The 19248-nt window shown below is 48.1% G+C and overlaps 1 protein-coding gene and 1 long non-coding RNA gene across 2 annotated transcripts; one reads left to right on the top strand and one right to left on the bottom strand.

The window, feature by feature from the left end:
• The first annotated feature begins 625 nt into the window (after nt 1-625).
• Nucleotides 626-4382, top strand: LOC144119322 (uncharacterized). Its single transcript, XR_013312328.1, has 3 exons — nt 626-784; nt 1376-1449; nt 4043-4382. It is a non-coding gene; the product is annotated as an uncharacterized LOC144119322 (long non-coding RNA).
• A 2921-nt stretch (nt 4383-7303) lies between these two features.
• On the bottom strand, nt 7304-17606 carry LOC144120266 (uncharacterized). Its single transcript, XM_077652663.1, has 2 exons — nt 16914-17606; nt 7304-7384 (listed from the first exon to the last, which is right to left on the bottom strand). Exons 1-2 carry the CDS (start codon nt 17604-17606, stop codon nt 7304-7306), a joined length of 774 nt encoding a protein of 257 aa, XP_077508789.1.
• Nucleotides 17607-19248: the final 1642 nt, after the last annotated feature.

Raw genomic sequence — 19248 nt, 5'->3', positions numbered from 1 at the left:
TTTTCTTTATCTTTTCTTCTCAACTCCTCTTATGCCCAGATGCAATAGATAACGCTATGAAAAAATAGAAACGACTTCATCTATAGAAGCCAGAAACAAAAATATAGAATCTCTTCGGCTGGATGGAAAATATGAGTCTACCGGTACAACCATACCAGAATTAACAGAACCCTGTTACGCTTCTGCCGCTATAAAGTGATAATTAAGTTGATTGACTGGTTATTCTCCGCTTAATTAACCTCACAATTCGAATTTGAGAGGAAAGAACCTTTGTTTTGTTTCCTAGGGTTGAAATAATACCTCGCCAAAGTAATTTCAGGTTGTGCAGGAGAGACAAAAATTTAGTAATATACAATAAAGATTTCCATTATCCGACCCACAGGTCATGGAAAGTTTTCCGGCATTTATTACATCGCTTAATGAGATCTGTCAGTCAAAAACAGCGAACAATACATTTAGCTCTTGTGAGTTGCTTCTCAAAGATTGTGTGCGAGCGATATGAAATTAAATATAGTGATTAGAATTCAAGAGCTTTTTAATTTGTTTCCTCGACCCGGTCGGAAACGACTGGGGCCGAAAGTGTCTGGGAAGAGATGGGCAGCAGGGAAGCAACAAAAAGAAACGTGTCCATCAGCCGGCGAAACTAGAGAACTGTTTTGATTGCATTGGGAACTGTAATCACCTCGTGCAAGAAGAAGAGAACAGAGTAACTTCAGCAGCGGCAGCCGTTTATTGACCATCTAACAGAGGCGCAGGCACAGACCAGCGCAACATTGCCCATCTGGTAGGTGAAATGCTGCTGCGTGAGCCGTTCTTTTACCAGATAGACAAAATAGTGTTAAAAAAGAGTGTTAAACAAGGTATACCAAATAGTGTTAAATGCAGCTTAGAAATTTCTTGTGTTTTCTGACGCCACAGAAAAAGTGCTGTTGTTTGGGTGAATCCCGTGTCAGCTGATCAAACGTGGATTTGTGAATCCAGAAAACAGCTTACGACGCATCTACTCGACGCTTTCTTTCAAACTTAATGGCGTCAGAAAACCTTGACTCTGTGGGAATTATTGCTGACATATAGAATCAATATTTCCTGTTTGTGATAACTTGCGCACTCCATCAGCTTCCAGACTACACGGCTATTTCAGGAGAGGAAGCTTTTATGGTTTTGATTTTTACTCTTTCTTGTATAGGAGTGGTTTTCATGCTATTTGCATCGGGTCAGAGGGCGGGGTATTAACGGTCCCGAAAAATGCTCATCTTGACGCTCGTTTCTCACTGCTGGTTTTGAAAAAAGTGGAGAAAATATCTATCACGCAAAAACAGGCGTTCCGTGAATGTAACGAAATAACGCTTTTTTTTACCTTCAATCTTGTTCGCAGTGCATCTTGGAGCAAAATAATGAAGCTGGCGGTGATTTTTCTTGGACTGGCTGCCTTTTCCGTTCTGTTATTAGGTAAGCTGCATTCAGAGAGTAAGGAGAATAATAGCATGAAGAATTCATCTTTAGGCGCATCTGTTCGGTATTCTACAGCTCACTGCTTTCTGATGATAAAGAAAATATTGTTCGCTGTTTGAGTGGTTTAACCTCCCAATGTGATTCGGGCTATGAGGGACGCAGTAGCGAAGGGCTCCGGAAATTTTGATCGCCTGGTGTTCTTTAACGTGTATTGAGATCGCACGGTACACGGGCCTCTAGAATTTCGCCTTCATCGAAATTCGACCGCCGCAGCTAGGATCGAACCCTCGTGAGAAAATATTGCTGCGGAAAATTGAAGGAAAGGGAATGATGCCATGTGGAGGTTAGTGAAAGCAGTAAAGGTTGAAATAACGGCAGTGCTCATTTCTGAAATAAGTACGCCATACTAATAAAAACCTATATTACCCGGAACGGAATACTGCGGCAGCTTAGGTCGACATTAAGACGACCAGAAGTTTAGTCGAAGACCGAATTAATATTCTTTGCAATGTAATCTTGTCCGCTAAATATATGCCAACATCTTTGGCCAGTCAATTTTTGTCTATTTTTCTGTTCCAAAACGGGGCGTGCATTAAGAACTTAACAGTAAAAAGAAAGATGACCTGAACACGAGCCGCCTGTTTTCTGTACAGTATGCTAAGCACAATGAAGTTGGAACGATGTCCATATTAGTCGTTAGGGAGGAGTACATGACGGCTTTTTTAGGGATAACTCTCCTCTATACGCCAACCCCGCTCAACAACACATGACGCGTCCGCTACGAATGACCTTCAGAATAGACAAGGTCAAAATGTACCTAGCAGCAACAAAGATGTTGCTATCCCCGGCATTGCTATGCTCGGCCCGGCTAACAGAGTGCTTAAACAAATTCGAGCATGAACAACACGATAGGGATAACCAAAATTTAGCCGAGCCAGCCACAAATTTGACCCACTTCTTCCCGAAATTCGGCCTCGCTATCACAAAACCACAATCAACATCTACCCTAATTCGAGCCTTGACAGCACGATGGTTGTAAATTAATTTTAACCTGGACACCCTCAAATTTGACCCACCCCTTCCTGTAACTCGACCACGGTATAAAGGTGCCAAAATCGGTCTATGGCCCAATAACATATCTAGCTAATGTCGAGTAGAATTGAGTTTTACTAATTTCGCGTCGTGATCAATTACAAGTATTTATATTTTTCTGACTAAAATATGAACTTCGCGCTACGATGTCGTCATATATCGGCGGATAGCTTCCCTCGATTACAAATACACTCTACTAATTACAGGCCTTAAATAATTTTCCGTTATTTAGTAAAGTGGGAATAAAACCGAGATTTCTGCTACAGTGTCGTGTCACATACCGTTGAAAAGACCTCCACGAGAAGAGTCCGATAATATATATCATCGCACACCTCTCGCTCGACCTTGGCTGTAACGAAGAATAAACCATTAAGATTTTTTATTTTGCCTCACGCAGCACGTATCGAATAATGTGAAATGATGATGATTTCTGCTTTGCATCAGATTATAAGGTAACAGTTCGCTGCTAGTTTGGGCTTGATTAATCTAGGGCAGATTAGAAAACACACCTACTCCTTCACCCAGGTGTGTCACCATGCCAGCAGTCCGAATTTTTCTATACCTCTTTGACGACTGCTTAAATGACGCTGAGGGCACCTTAAGTCAATTAATTTTTGGTGTGTCGTCTTCAGTCTATGCTGACGTTTGTTCATCAGCAAAAGAGAATGATTACAGAGGGAAGTGAATTTTACCAGTGAAAGATTTCTCTGCGCCGCTTCATTTAGCCCCATGATGTCAATACTGAAAGGGACTCCGCGATCAGAGTTTTCTAGTGAATGCCGGTGTAATAGCCTTAGAGATTGGAGGAAAAATTAATGGCCTTAATTGCAGTCCCCGCAGCTAACTTGCGAAAATAGCCGATGGTGGCGGCGCCACTTTCTAACTCTTCTATCTTATGAACCCTTTCGCCATTAAAAGGCTGTAATCAACTGAAACAGACTACCTTCAGTTGTTACTATTAAAGATTACCTTTGGCCCAGGTAGTGTATTTTCAATGCAGGAATACAAAAAAACCGACGTAAATAGACGCCATTATGATCAAGTTCGAATTCCTATCTTTCCAGCGCCCGTTTGATAGTTGTGTTCTGTCAGCAGCGCTTTGGCGGTCTCACCTGAAAAATTTGTGAAGACTGCGGTGATTACAATTTTTTTCCCCATAGAAAGATTTTTTGGAGGCCGTGATGTTGCCGTTGTCCGGGGTCTCTAACTTGTTTATGAAGCAGTGGCGGCATTTCATCATGCTAGTCAAGCAGAGTAAAAGCACTACCCTGGCAGATTAGAGATTTCTGCGAAAGTTATCCCCATTTGTTTCTTTCCAAACACGGGTTATTTCAGCCGAGGAGTTAACCAGTCCATAGTCAGCGTCACTGAGGAGCGTGTAAAACTAATATAGAGGAGGGTACTTGAGCATGGGCTGCACTCCGAGATGATAATGATTTCACGCGAAAACTGGTGCTCTTTCTTCTGAGCTTAACCCCTTATTGTTTCTACTCCACAGGCAGCGGAGTTGGAGCGATGTCTGTTCAACCTGACGAGGGATACAGAGGTTACTCTGAAGAACTCGCCCCCTCTGTTGAGGCAGCTGAAAAAGTGGACGGCCGCATCTCAATTGCCTGCGCGAATGGCCCTTGTGTCTGGAAATAGGAGCCAAACATTCGGCCTTGCTCTGCCAAACGCCGGGGAGCCCCAGCCTCTGCCTACGTCGAGCATACCGTTGTATATGCTTTTCATATTGTGTGTTATAGCACTGGCTTTTCAGATTGCTAATACAGTTTTTTAATGCTGCCACTAATGGCTTGTTTTTTCATGGTTCTGCTGTTGATTTTTGTTCAGTAAGCTACACACAAACAGTTGAGATGCAATATCCTTTTTTTGCACTCCATACCACTTACCACTGCAGGATTACATCCCAAAAACATCCATTCCATTAGCTCTCTGGCATCCTGCATTGTATAAGGTAAACAATTCGCACAGTGCTTGTAAGGAGGTAGTTCCTAAGTCCCTAATGCCTCTTTGTTGAGGGCAGATCCGTGTGCCTGGCTAGAGGAGGTGGCCCCGCACAATGTGACATATACAATGAGACCTTTATAGCTCCTAAGGACATCATGGCGCGCCTGCTCTTATTGAAGCATATGCATTGAATAGATACAAGTAAATCGCTATAAAGACCTGCGATATTTACAGGTACACATATGAATTTGAAATCTTTCAAGATCTTGGGCCTACTGAGGCACAATTGTACTCTTTAATGAACCACCGAACGCTTTTAAAAAATGTGCTCAAGTTTCAGAAATTTCTTTTGAAATGATTTGTGAGAAATGTGTCTAAAGTTAGAAACCGTCATTATCATTATTGATAGGAGATGGTAAGCCATGGAACAGGACGACATGATAGCAGATGAAAATATGATTTAATGGCTAAGGGCCTAGCGCGAGCGCCCCGTCCCGCGCCACTACCGTTTTTTTTATATTGCGTTTATTGCCTCTGGGCATAAGGGGAGTTCGGAAGAAGAAAAAAAAACGAACGGGTGAGTGTAAAATGAAGGAGAATTTGGGCCGATCTAATGAAGGCCAGGAGGGAGCAGTGTTGTGGCCCCTGCGTCCAAGCAATATATGAGGACGGGTTGTCTGGCTGGAGACCCGCTGCTGCCAGTTGGCGAATTCTGGTTGGCTTCAGCGCCGGGCAAACCCGCAACAAGTGGTGAACGTCAGCCTCAGTGTCTCTCGAGTGGCAGACTGGACACCCTGGGCGGGGATATAAGTGGCCAAATTGAGGCCACGTCCGAGTTACGGCAAGAGGGACGGCAACCCCGACCCGGATCCTCTGGAGCACAACCTCCCCTTCACGGGTAAGCCCGCGTGGGAGGGTTGTCGCACACGGAGGGACGAGAATTCGTGTGCGGCGCCGGAGCTGTTCCTTTCTTGTGAGAAGGAGGGTAGCATCATCCATACTGCGAAATTGAGGCATTGACGTGGGTAGGGTTGGCAAGTGGGTTGCGGAATGACTTGCGGGATGCGAGTTGCCAGGTGATGTAAATTCTGGCAGATTTCTGGGCTTCTGCTGACGCGCCGGAGTATACATGTCGCTTGAAGGGCGTCAGTGCGGACGATAACGTGGGCTGTAGGGAGCAAGGTAACTTTGACTACAGAGCGAAGCGCGTCTTGTGTAGCAACCAGCTCAGCACAGAAGGAAGAAGGGGGTTCCGCGAATCGAAACCTGGCCGTCTTGGTAAGTGTAGGCTTGCAGGGACAGCAAACCGCAGTCGTCATTTCACAGCCCTGTATACTGGCATCAACCTATAGAATTGAGTTGCGGGGTAGGGGACTATATTGTTCCGCGATTCGCTCGCGAAGGGACGATGCCACGTAAGGTGATGTTAGGCGACGTATTTCGGAAGGTTTGTTGTCGCTTAGCTGCACAAAGTGCTATTGAGAAAGAACTGACAGTAGCGGCGAAAGAATGGTGTGTGATAAAGCAAAGGTCCGGAGCGCTGGCGGCGAATGCAAAAGAGGGGCCTTAAGGCTACGAGCATCACGAGGCTGCTGCACAGGCTCATCAATGGTATTTAGCTGAGCATTTTCTTGAAGTGCCACGATTGGTGTGATGCGTTGGCAGGCAAGTGATAGTTCTCATAGCCTCTCAATTGACGGCTTCCATACGACGGATTGCAGCTCTGGTTAAGTGCCGGAACTGAGCTTGGTAAATGAGGCGCGTTTGCAAAACCACTTTCACCAAATGTCGTGCGACGTGCGAGCGAGCGCCGCCTGTTTTGGGAGCATTATTTCTGATTAGGCCGAAAATCTGCAACGCCTGCTTTTTAGCCTGAGAAAGTCAGGCAGTACCCGTACCGGACTGATGTGTCAACAAACGCAGAATTTTCAGCGTCGAAGATTCTTGAAGAGGATTCCAGATAGTTTGAGACGGATTGGCGTGGCAGCGAGTTTACGACGTCCACAGCAGTTGGCCGCTGACGTTAACGTAGCTTTGCTCACGGAAAGCTGTAAGCCGGCAGAAATCGCTTAGATGGTGGTAATATCTAAAGCTGACTGTAGGGCAGCCGCTTGAGCTAGCAGGTTATGGTGAGTGCTCTATACCGTGACTTCATTGGCGTACAGTAAGAACTTAACGTTAGGGACATCATGTAAGTGCCGTTCAAGAGGTTTGAAGGCAATATTTAACAGCGTTAGTGACAGTTCCGAGCCTAGCGGTACACCGCGAACAAAGACAAATTATCCTATGCAGTCACAGCTGAGGCGGATGGCAAATCGTCTGCATTCAAGGAAGGATTTTATAAAATTGCATACTCGAAGAGGGAAATGCAGCATTTCAATTGAATGCAAAATGGCAGCATGATTTATATTATCATAAGCCTTTTCGATATCCATGGCGAGGATGGTAGGTACACTGTGGCTGCGAGTTGATGACAGAACGCGCGACGCCAAGACAGCAAACCATCTTCAGTGCGCAAATTCTGAACGGTGAGGTGACGATGAGCATGCCTAGAAAGGATAGAAGAAGATGAAAGGCTTTCCACCAAGATGAAAGAGATTATTTGATGAACGGTTGCCCCCGGAGCTTCAGATGCAGCCATCGGTCGGCCACAGCGGAAGGACAAGGATTAAGGAATCGCCGGACAGCTTGGGCGGGGTTGACTTCTTGGTTCGGGTCGTCGTCGGGTCATAGTACGTCTGCTTCTGTTCATCGTGTCTCGTGGTCGGGGATGGGGACGGCGCGGGGGACAGCGGCTAGTCTGTTCTAGTCACTCAAAGCGGGGGTTGAGCCGGGCAGCGGAGTCCAGGTCCCCTCGGCCGACGACGAGGGCGAGCAGAAGGTGGCGATGCTTCAGGGACCACGAAGACGTTGAGGAACCCGCACCTCCACCAAATCATATCAGGTGGCAAGCCAATAAACAGGACGATATGATGGTAGATGAAACTATGATTTAAAGGCTCAGGGCCTAGCGCTAGCACTCTGTCCCGCGTCTGTCACATATAATAGGGAGTCTAAAATAAAATTATGAACGAAAGAGGATTGAAGAAGACGACGAGGTTGGCGATAAGGATGACGTGGATTAACTGAAGACTAAAGAAGATGAAGAAGAAGCATTTGGTGAGGTGTAAAAAACTCATTGGTGGGGAGGTGAAGAGTAAGAAGAGGACGACGACAAGGCTTCCGTGGACTATAGTCAATGCTATAAAAGGGTGAGGGAGAGCGAGGCACTGGGGGGAAGAACAGGGAAGCGGAGGCTCCGGCGGGTCAGGGACACTTCGGCTGGAAGAGAGCGACGCCGGGTACTGCTCTGGTGAGCTAGCGTTCTATGGCTTCTCATCGTGGACTTCCTGTCGTTGCTGAGCCCGTTCCGGGGAGTTAACGGGGAAGGTTGCCACCTGCTACGGCCAGGGGTGTCTCCAGAGCTGTTGCCACCCATACGGGTGGTGCTCACAACGCCAACAACACCGGCATTACCTCCACGGGCGCTTGGACAGGGAGCTTGTACGACGTAGCCAGCGACGTCGCCAGGGACGCCAGCCGCAGCACGTCGAACGGCATCTCGATGCCGTCTACTGAACCCATACAACGCCGCAGCCGCAACAAACCAACCGTGAGTACGAACGCCGACCCCTAACAGTAGAACGCTAGTAGTAGGCGCTGGTAGCTGTCTTCCCGGGTCGTTTGTATTTATAGACTGTGTTGTGTGTTTGTTTGTTAGTTTTGTGTGCTAGTGTGTGTTACGTAGAGTGTATTAAATGTGCGTCTGTGTGGGTACACCTGTCGCCTAGTCCATTGTTTTGGTCGGAGTGTTCTCCGTGGAGATCCGTGACAAAGATAAGTGGCAAGCCTGCCAGGATTAATTTCCTTTTTTCTTTTTGCTTTGTCTCAGATTTTCCGATCTCTTGTCGGCAGAAAGTATGGATTTAGCAAAAGCGTTAGAAGTGGAGCTCAAGCTAGGGTTAAGCAAGGAAAGGCGATGCGTCTCTATGAGGAGGAGGCAAAGAGGCAGAGAGAGGAAAGGGCGCATGCACGCGCATACGCTCGTGAGGCAGAAGAGCGCGAGGAAAAAGCGCTCGCGAGGCAGAAGAGCGAGAAGAGAAAAGAGTTCGCGAGGCAAAGAGCGATAAGCTAAAAGAGCTCGCGAGGCAGAAGAGCAGGAGAAAAGAAGGATAGAATGGGAGAAGTAGTTTATTTTGTGGAAACAGGCGCATGTCGCGAGAGGATATGCGGAGATCACGGACAATGATCAGCGTTTCTTAGTGGGTACAGAATCTCCTAGACCGGCCAGAGTTTGTCCAAGAAAGCTGATGGCTCCTTTTGATGACAAGAGAGATGATTTTTACGCATATCTGCAAGGATTCAAGCGAATAGCTCTGGGGCAAGACTGGGAGAGTGGTGAATGGGCCATGGCATTGAGCATGTGTTTAGTTGGAGAGGCGCTGAATATGTTTGGGAGGATGCCTGCTGCTGATTCTATGGACTAGGAGAAAGTCAAGAAGGCACTCCTTCAAAGAATCAGGCTTACGTCAGAGGGTTTCCACGAGATATTTCGCACCGCGAAATCTGAGGACTCTGAAACCGCTAAGCAGTTTTCCTGCAGGCTGACCAATTATTTCGGCAGGTGGCTTGATATGTCAAACATAAAAAAGAGTTTTGAAGAGGTGCATGACAAGCTGGCCACAGAGAAATTTTTGGCGTGTTGCGCCTCAAAGATAGCGCTCTTCCTGAAAGTTGTGTTCACTACAAGAGTTTGCCGACACTGCAGACGAATCTCTCGAGGCTCAAGGGCTGAGAAATAAGAGTAAGGCAAGGGAGAAAACACAGCAGGTCCTTGAGACAGATGCGACAAAACCAAGAGCATATGGTGGTCCGACAGGAAACATTGTTCGCGTATCCCCTTAGTCCAGGTATCCCGTAAATCTTTAAATTTTTAGTGTTATTGAAGGCTTAACGATATCTAAGGCTTTGCAAATATTGGGAAATTTCCAGCAACAAAACATGCCTGATTTCAAACTTTTTAAATAGGAAGTTTAATGTCTAACACAGCTGTTTGAGTTCATTTGTAAGACTGAAAACTATACTGTTCATTACAAATTCATTTTTTTAGCGTCTAAAAGGTTAGTCATTCGCCTAAAAAGCACGCCCTGAGCTACTTTCGAAAACCGTGCAAATACCTAAATTAGACGATAATTGTTCAGTTCTTCTTGCTGCCGCCATTGAACAACACCATGACAAGCTCAACTTTTAGCTTGTCAGGAACTATTGCCGTGAGCAGCATTCTATTACTGATATACGTAAGGCAACCAGCGATAGCACTAACAGCACATTTAATGAAAAAACACATTCAGCTTATCATCTCTAATTGAGCACGTGTTCCTAAGCATTAATGATACAAATGACTTCGTCTATTGAAGTTGGTGACAAAAGTGTAGAACCGATATTGCTTGAAGGCGAAAGTGAGTTTACCGTTCTAGTCATATAAAAAAATAGCACAACGATAGTATACATATGCTACTGCCGCTATAAAGTGATCAATAAGTTTATTCCAAAGCGAGGCCCTGGCATAATTAACTCCACTGATTCAGAATTCAGAGCACAGATCCTTTGCTTTGTTTCCTAGGATTGCATGATTACCCCACCATTTTAATTTTGGCTCCTGCAAAATATATGACAACTCATTAATACAGAACAAAGATTTTCATTATTAGACCTACAGGTCATGTCAAGCATTTTGGCATACAATTACCTTGCTTAATGAGATCTGTCACTCGGAAAAGGTGAATAGCACATTTCTCTTGTGAGTTGCTTCTAAAACGTTGTGTGCGAGCGATATGACGTTAAAAATAGTGCAGCGAATTCAACAGGTTTTTTTTACATTTCATTTCCAGACTCGCTCAAACACGGCTGTTCATGAACGGGTTAGAGAAAAGATGTGCAGCAGGGGAGCAACTAAAAGTGATGTGTCCATCAGCCGGTGGAACTAGAGTCTCGTTTTGACGGAATCAGGAAAACTAATCACCTGCGGCAAGGAGAACGGAATAGAGTGACGTCAGCAGCGGTGACCCTTCATCAATCCCCTCATAGATGTGCAGGCATTGATCAGCGCAAGGTAGTCCATCTGATAGGTAAAATTCTGCTGCCTCAGTCATTCTGCTAAGAATGCAAAATCAAAACTAGGTCAAATAGCGTTAAATGAGACTTAGAAATTTGTTGTACTTTTTAACGGCACGAACGAAATACCATTTGTGAGGTGGATTACATGCGAGTAGATGCCTCGTCGATTTCCAAAATTGAGAAACAGCCTACAGCGCACGAACTTTAGGCTTTCGCCTTAAGTTATTGACGACAGAAAACACTTGCTGCGTAGAAAATACTGTAGGATATATAGTTAATATAGTTTTACGCGATAGCTTGCGCAATGCACCTGCCTCAAGACAGCAGGACAATGAGAAGAGAGGAAGTACTTGCAATTACTGTTTCAACTATTTTACTAAAGGAGCGTTTTTCATGCTGCTCACATTGTTAAGCGAAACGCTCAGGAAAAATGAAAATTTCGCATTGAAATTTTCTTCAATACTCAGTGAAAGAAATCGGAAGATAATATATATGACTGGAAAATGCGCGCGTGTAAACTTAAGTTTTTTCTTCCCTTTATCATCTTCTCAGTGCATCCTGCCGAAAGACAATGAAGGCGGCGGCTATTTTTCTTGTCCTGGCACCATTTTGCATTCTTTTATTATGCAAGCTGCATTGAATGGTTATAGGGGAACATAGTATGCAGAAATCAATATAGGCGGGCGTCAAGAATTTGCCAGCATTCGCTGCTTTCTGAGGAAGAGAAAAATATTTTGGCTTGAAATGTGAGAAAGTCTGAAGAGGGTGAATTAAAGTAGTGCTAATTTCTGAAACAAATGTTGATACTAGGAAACCTGTATTCAAAGCAGAGGATATTACTGGAGCATATGTCCACACTCAGACGCCCAGGGGTCCAAATATAGGTTTTTCTCAGCATCATACGCTCCTTTAATAAATTGCCTTGTAACGAACATGTGCTGACAAATGAGTCGCCTCGGAAATTTTATTTTGAAACATGCTGTCAAGATAATGGAAAGTTTGATTTTCGGCCCAATGTTTTTTATCTAAACGGGCTGGGCATTCCAAACACAACAGGAAGTCTCAAGATCGATTCGCCTGCTTTTTTCTGCAGTCATCGTTAAGTGCACTAACATTGTAAGCATAGTTAGATTAACGGATAGACAGGAACACGTGGCGGCTTTTTATTTTTACCCGTGTACCTGTCCAGCATGATCCACGTGGAAATAGCATGGTTTCTGCTTTCTTCAAGATTACACCACCACCGTTGAAAGCAAATCGAGGCTTAACGTCTTGCAGGGCAGATTTCAGATACAGAGGTACAGAGAGCGAACTGTTTCGTCACCAGGACAGCAGCCCTCCTTGCGTATTCAAGTTTTTGGAGATTGTTAAATGGATACTGAGGAAAATAGCATCAAACTTTTGATCTCACTTGAGCTGTTTATGCCCCTCTTGCTGGTATAGTTGTGTGTTCGGCACAAAAGAGGAAATCACTCTTGAGGAATCAAGAGTTAAGAAACATATTTTTGCGCACAGAGAGAGACTAATCAGGTCAATACCGACCAGTATTATGTCCACACCGTTTTCAATACAATGACAATGTAGCTTAGCCTCTGGAATACGAATTAAAAACAATTGCCGCCTTCCAATAATGACGAGGTTCAGTGGCTATAAAATGTAAGGATCGGCGTCGCCATCATCAACCGGTATCAAAAGCAAACGGCAGAGATGTGCAGGTATTGTGAGCCCTTCATGTGCCTTCGTATTTTTGACGTATCTTATTTTTGTTCCTTTTAAAACATGGCAAATACCCAAATAGGGGGATTGGCCAAGGTGTAGTGGCATACACAAGGAAATTTCCATGGGTGATTGCGACAAAATATTAGCGCCAAGAGTGAATTTAGAAAAAATGTGTCCATGAAAAGGTACAGGACGTTTTAGTAAAATAATAAACCACGTGTTGAAAAGAAGAGCTCGAAAAATTTTTGAAAGTGTGAAAGGGGGTTTAATAGCTCAGGCACCACCAGAACCAGGAAGGCAGAACCAGGCGCAGAACGAGGCCTTCTAGGCGTCCGCGGTTATTCTAGAGCCCGGCAGCAGCATGCGCTCAGCGATAGCACTGCCGCTACCTCGTTGTCACATCTTCGTCTTTACAATGGCCCCCGAGGATGAAAGGAGCCATCCTGGCGACTCAAGGCGTAGTGCAGATCAAGGGGTCATGGTAAGGCTTGAGGCGACTGACATGCACCGTTTCACGGCCACGACGGCGAAGGTCGGAGGAGGGTGTCAGTAGTTTGACGACATAGTTCACAGGGGAAGGTTGAGAAAGAACACGTTAAGGGCCTTGATATTTGGCTTGGAATTTGGACGACAGGCCAGGAGAGCCAGCAGGGATCCAGAGCCAGGGGAAAGGGGTACGTGAGTTGGACTACCGGAATCCCGACGCTCTTTTTGTCGATTCTGGTCAGCGGACGTGAGGGAACGGGCGAGCTGGCGGCATTCCTCGGCATACTTGGCAATTTCAGAAGCAGTTGCGCAGTCAGATGCATCAAGATGGTAGGGAAGAATGGTGTCAAGCATGCTTGTAGGTTCGCGGCCGTAAAGAAGAAAGAACGGAGAATAGCCTGTGGTGGACTGGACGGCGGTATTCAATGCGTAGGTGACAAACTGAAGAACGAGGTCCCAGTTGGAATAGTCGGGACTGATATACATGGTGAGCATGTCACCGAGTGTCCGGTTAAACCGTTCGATGAGGCCGTTGGTCTGAGGATGGTACGCTGTGCAGGTTCTGTGAACGATGCGGCACTCTTGCAGAAGCGCCTTGACAACCTCGGATAAAAACACTCGGCCGCGGTCGCTCGGAAGCTCACGAGGGGCGCCGTGGCGGAGTATGAGCTGGCGCAGAATGAAGAAGGCCACGTCGCGCGCTGTAGCCGCCGGAAGAGCCGCCGTTTCAGCATAGCGCGTGAGATGGTCTATGGCGACTATACCCCAACGGTGACCTGAAGGGGTAGAGGGCAGGGACCAGTAAAGGTCGATGCCGACGCGAACAAAGGGACGGGCAGGGCAAGGTAATGGCTGCGATGGGCCAGAAAAGCGCTGTGACGGAGACTTGCGGCGTTGGCACGCAATGCATGAGTGAATGTACTTGCGTAAAAAGCTTTACATTCCACGCCAGTAGTACCGGTGCCGAAGTCGAGTGTAGGTTTTTAAAACACCAGCATGAGCAGTCTGGGGGTCGGGATGGACAGAGGCGCAGACTTCAGCTCGAAGTTGGCGAGGGATGACGAGGAGCCATTTTCGACCGTCGGGCATGCAATTGCGACGATAGAGGAGACAGTCATGCAGAGTGAAGTGGCGGACTTGTCGCCGAAGTGAGCGAGAGGCAGCTGCCGTAGGGGGCCCAGACAGATGGTGCACGAGAGATGTAATCCAGGGGTCCTTGCGCTGTTCCACAAGAATGTTTACCGGGCGCAACGAGGACAGCTCGGATTCAATGCTCGAGATGGTCACAGTGTCGGAAGGCAGCGGAGACCGGGAGAGGGCGTCAGCGTCAGAGTGCTTACGGCCAGAGCGATAGACGACTCGAATGTCGTACTCCTGGAGGCGCAGAGCCCAGCGGCCAAGGCGACCCAATGGATCCTTCAACGATGACAGCCAGCGCAAAGCGTGATGATCGGTGACTACGTCGAAGGGGTGGTCGTAGAGGTATGGTCGGAATTTGGTTAACGCCCACAAAATGGCCAAGCATTCTTTTTCTGTGACGGAGTAATTGATCTCGGCCTAGGACAGCGTGCGGCTCGCATAGGCGACAACGTATTCTGGAAATCCAGGTATTCGCTGGGCGAGCACAGCACCAATGCCCACGCCGCTAGTATCCGTGTGTACTTCTGTCGGGACGTTAGGGTCGTAATGGCGAAGGATGGAAGGTGAAGTAAGGAGTCGACGTAGGGTAACAAAAGCTTCATCGCACTCAGAGGACCATGACGACAAGGAGTTCTGGGCTTGAAGCCGTGTCAAAGGCGAAATGATTGTAGCGAAATTTCGGATGAAGCGCCGAAAGTAGGAAAAGAGGCCAATGAAACTCCGCAGTTCTTTGAGAGTAGAGGGCTTTGGAAAGTCAGCAACAGCGCGAAGCTTTGCCGGATCCAGAAGGATGCCCGCTTTGGATACGACATGGCCGAGTACGTTCAGTTGGCGCGCGCCGAAGTGGCATTTGTTCAAATTTAATTGCAGGCCGGCGGCGGCGAGGCAGGTCAACACTTGGCGCAGACGAGTCAGATGTGTGGAGAAGTCGGCCGAGAAAACAACGATGTCGTCGAGGTAGCAAAGACATGTCTTCCAGCGCAAGCCGCGCAAGACGTTATCCATCATGCGTTCGAATGTTGCGGGGGCATTGCAAAGACCAAATGGCATGACGTTAAATTCGTATAGTCCGTCGGGCGTGACGAAAGCAGTTTTTTCACGATCGCATTTGGACAAGGGGATTTGCCAGTATCCAGAACGCAGATACAGGGACGAAAAGAATTCCGCACCTTGCAGACAATCGAGGGCGTCATCGATGCGTGGTAGAGAATAAACGTCTTTCCTAGTTATTGTGTTTAGGCGGCGATAATACACACAGAATCTTATGGAGCCATCTTTCTTTCGAACCAGCACGACCGGGGATGACCGAGGGCTGTGCGACGGCTGTATAATCCCACGCTCGAGCATGTCGTCCACTTGCCCGTTGAGGACTCGACGCTCTGTCACTGACACGCGATATGGGCGCTGTCGCAGAGGTGGATGGGAGCCGGTATCGATGGTATGGTGGACATGTGAATAACGCCCGAGGGGAGACTGGCACGCGTCAAATGATGAACGAAATTGGTGTAACAGGTGGAACAGCTGGTGACTGTAGGGAGAAGTGAGATCTTGATCGATGGCGCTATACAGACGGTCAGAGGGCGGTGGGGGTGACAGGGGAACAGGAGTAAGAGAGTCCAGCGATGGCGGGAGAGCAGTTTCTCGGTCGTCGTCAAGTTTCAGAAGTTCAGCCGGTTCGACGCACCCAAGGCATTCACCATGAATCAGGGTCACTGGAGATGAGAGAGGGTTGTTGACGAGCATGGCTGTCGTTCCGGAGGTCACCGTGAGGACAGCTAAGGGTAGCGGCATGTTCTTGCGGCGAAGAAATAACTCCGAGGGGGTAAAGAGTACAGTTACAGCAGGTTGGTGGCGTGGTGAGGTGCACGAGAGGGATACAAGGACAGAGGAATTTTCCGGGAGCTCGACATCGTGAGACAGGTGTACTTTGGCCGGATAATCAGGAGACGGTGCGGTCGGGTAGGCGTTGGGCAGGGCAGAGAAAATAACTTCGGCGCGGGCACAATCGACGACGGCGGAGTGCTCAGAAAGTCCCATCCTAGAATTACGTCATAGGAGCAAGAGGAGAGGATCAGGAATTGAATGATGTACAAGACGTCTTGAATAACGACTCGCGCGGTGCAGGTTGCGAGCGGCTCGACCTGTTCGGCGGTAGCAGTGTGAAGAGAAACTCCCGAAAATGGCGTCATGACGTTCTTCAGTTTTCGACAAAATTTCGCGTCCATAATTGAGACAGCAGCTCCGGTGTCCACGAGAGCACAGGTTGCAACACCTTCGACAAAAAACATCAATAACGTTTGTTGGTGAGAGCAGAGGCTTTGTAGAGTTCCCAGGGGACGCAGCTCTTGCCTCGGGAACTGCGCTCATTAGTTTTCCGCAGCGGAAGGGCTGGCCCGACGGCGCATAGGAGATAAGGAACGGCGTCGCGGAGAAGAGGAACGATGAGAGGTGGCAGCCTGGCGGTTGGTGGAGAAGGCAGGAGGCAATGGGTCCGCTTGCACGCGGGGCGGCTGTATGTAAGACCCATACGCAGATGGTGGCAGGACGTCAGCAGGCGAAGAAGGACGTCTGCGGCAGTAGCGGGCTACATGGCCGGCGAAGCCGCAGGCAAAGCAAATAGGCCTATTGTCGCGAGTACGCCACAAACTACCGTAGTGCGAGACTGCTGGCGTGAAGCGAGGCGACGGTTGTGCCACCTGAGCCCGATACGAGAAATCAGGCGGAGGTGTCGAAGGTGGCGGCGCTTGAGTGGCGTCTTGAAAAGGGCTCAAGGGATGGGATGGTGGTCTGGCAAGAACGGCGGCGTACGTAAGAGGGGCCGCCACAGGTTGCTGGGGCAGGGGTGGCAGGGCCTCCGCGACTTGGGCTCGTATCGTCTGCTGAAGGGTGTGAGACAGCGCTGGCGGGGGGTTCCGAACTCCAGAGATGAGCGCTAGTTGGCGGGCGATCTCCTCTCGAATGAACTTCTGAATGTCATGCCTGAGCTGCTGCCCTCCTGCGGTCTCGACATCAGCGGACAGGACGTCGGCAGGCTGTATGGTGCGACGAGTGAGGACGCGTTGCTTGCGGAGCTCCTCGTAGCTCTGGAACAAGCTGATGACGGAGGCCACGGTGGCCGGCTGCTTGGCTAGAAGCATTTGGAACGCATCTTCATCGATACCCTTCATGATATTTTGGATCTTATCAGCCTCGGTCATATCGCTGTTCACGCGCTTGCAAAGATCCACCACGTCCTCAATATAACTAGTAAATGTCTCGCCAGGCTGCTGAGCCCGTTCGCGTAAGCGCTGTTCGGCGCGAAGTTTGCGCACGCCAGGACAGCCAAATAACTCAGTGAAGCTCGTCCTGAACGTGGACCATGTGGCGATATCGGCTTCGTGGTTACGGAACCAGAGGTTGGCGACATCAGCCAGGTAAAAGATGACGTTGTTTAGTTTCATGGCGTCGTCCCAGCGGTTGTGCGTGCTGACCCGCTCGTAGGAAGCCAGCCAGTCCTCGACGTCAGAGTCGCCGAGCCCACTGAAGACAGCCGAGTCCCGTTGTCGAGGTGTGCCAGAGCAGACAAGCGGAGCAGCCGGTGGCTGGGGAGCCAGGGGGGCGCCATTCGGCATTGCTGACGTTACAGTGCCGCTGCGGGCTCCAGGACGGGATCCGGAGCAACCTCCATCACTTGAAAGGGGGTTTAATAGCTCAGGCACCACCAGAACCAGGAAGGCAGAACCAGGCGAAGAACGAGGCCTTCTAGGCGTCCGCGGTTATTCTAAAGCCCAGCAACAGCACGCGCTCAGCGATAGCACTGCCGCTACCTCGTTGTCACATCTTCGTCTTTACAAGTGTTAGGAAACCAAACTACCAGCTGCAATTATGTAATCATAGCGAACTGCACAAATTGACCTTAGTAACCTATCTGGGTGCGATTTTTTTCTCTATCACCTGTGAATAGTCGTCGTCATCGCTTGGGGCTGTTCGCTCGGAGCACGTCTGTGGCAGCGGGTTATAACAAAAAGCTCCGGGAAGAAGCAGGGAAAGAGGCAACGGGGGGGGGGGGGGGAGCCCAAGGTGCACCTCCACTACGTGTAAGGCAAGACTTCATGGGCGAGGGTTTTTTCTAACCAGCAGCCAGACACGCACCCCGAGCGAACAACCCAAGCGATGACGATGAGTTGTTGTTCAAACCCTCTAGAAGATAACAGTGCATACTAACTCCGGGAAATCGGCCAAGATACAGGCGGCGATCGAAAGGTGCTGAAAACGGTATAATTAAAACATTTTTAATAAAAATGAAAAAATAAGCATGAAAAATTTTTGTTACAATTTAAAAAATCTCGAACACTGTGAAATTGCTGGCTGAAAAAGAGAACGGGGTTAACAGTACTGTGTTTAGGAAGCTTTGGGGAATTTTGAGATGAATTTTATGCACGAGTAGCCAGAAGATGAAATTCGGAAATATTTTAGGATGGCAGCCGTTTCGTGTCCGAAAAGAAACTTTGAATGGCGGAGAGCGCATTCTTGTTGCTGCTCCCGAGGGTTCAGAAACAGAAGAACCCCAGCACACAGACTTATACCGAGCTGTCTTAGCGGGTCCTCTAGCAGGCGCCTCCGTAAAGAGAAGCGACGGCAGGTCAACCAAGAAGTGATCTATCGTCTCGGGTTTAGCGCAGAGAGGCACGAAGGTGAGACCATACCTTTGTCGATACAAGTTTAATTGAGGCACGCGACGACGCAGACGCGTGAAAGAAACCTCAAGCTTGAGCGATCGCCATCCTTTACAGCACCCCGAGTAGAGAAGTTGCTGGAAGTCGGGAGAGGGGTTAAGAGCTGGTGCTTCAAACTCTTTCAATAGCAGATACCTGCGAAACCGCGCCGCTGTAATAAATGCGCAGAGCGGAAAGAGAGTCATGGCTGGGCCTTGGAGAGATGCCTTTGACAGGGTATCAGCAACCTCATTGAAATGAATTCACCGGTGAAAGAGAACGAAGTCACAGCCAGATAGGTTAAAATGGCGAAGGCGCATACATCGCTCACAATATTTACAAATCTAGGTCGTTTTCTTGTCATAAGGGTCGATGGTGGCGACGCCGTTGTTGAACTTTTATAGATACTGAAGCTCATCGTCATTAGAAGGCGGCAGTTGTTAGAAACGTGCTTCCTTGAATTTGTTATCCGCATTAAGTGTGTTTGGCGAACTAACGGCGCATTTTAAGCGCTGCAATGAAAAGCGCAAAAAACATAGACGGCGCAAGAGAGTGATAT

This window comes from Amblyomma americanum, chromosome 2, assembly GCF_052857255.1.
Source record: "Amblyomma americanum isolate KBUSLIRL-KWMA chromosome 2, ASM5285725v1, whole genome shotgun sequence".
Lineage (NCBI taxonomy): Eukaryota > Metazoa > Arthropoda > Arachnida > Ixodida > Ixodidae > Amblyomma > Amblyomma americanum.
This window is presented reverse-complemented; position numbering and strand designations above follow the sequence as displayed.

What these genes read in the sequence shown, in the direction of transcription:
- LOC144120266 (XM_077652663.1), bottom strand. Translation starts at nt 17,606, where the DNA reads ATGCCGAATGGCGCCCCCCTGGCTCCCCAGCCACCGGCTGCTCCGCTT. An exon ending in AACTAGCGCTCATCTCTGGA is followed by an intron (nt 7,385 to 16,913) that starts GTTCGGAACCCC and finishes TGGTCCCTGAAG; the next exon opens with CATCGCCACCTTCTGCTCGC.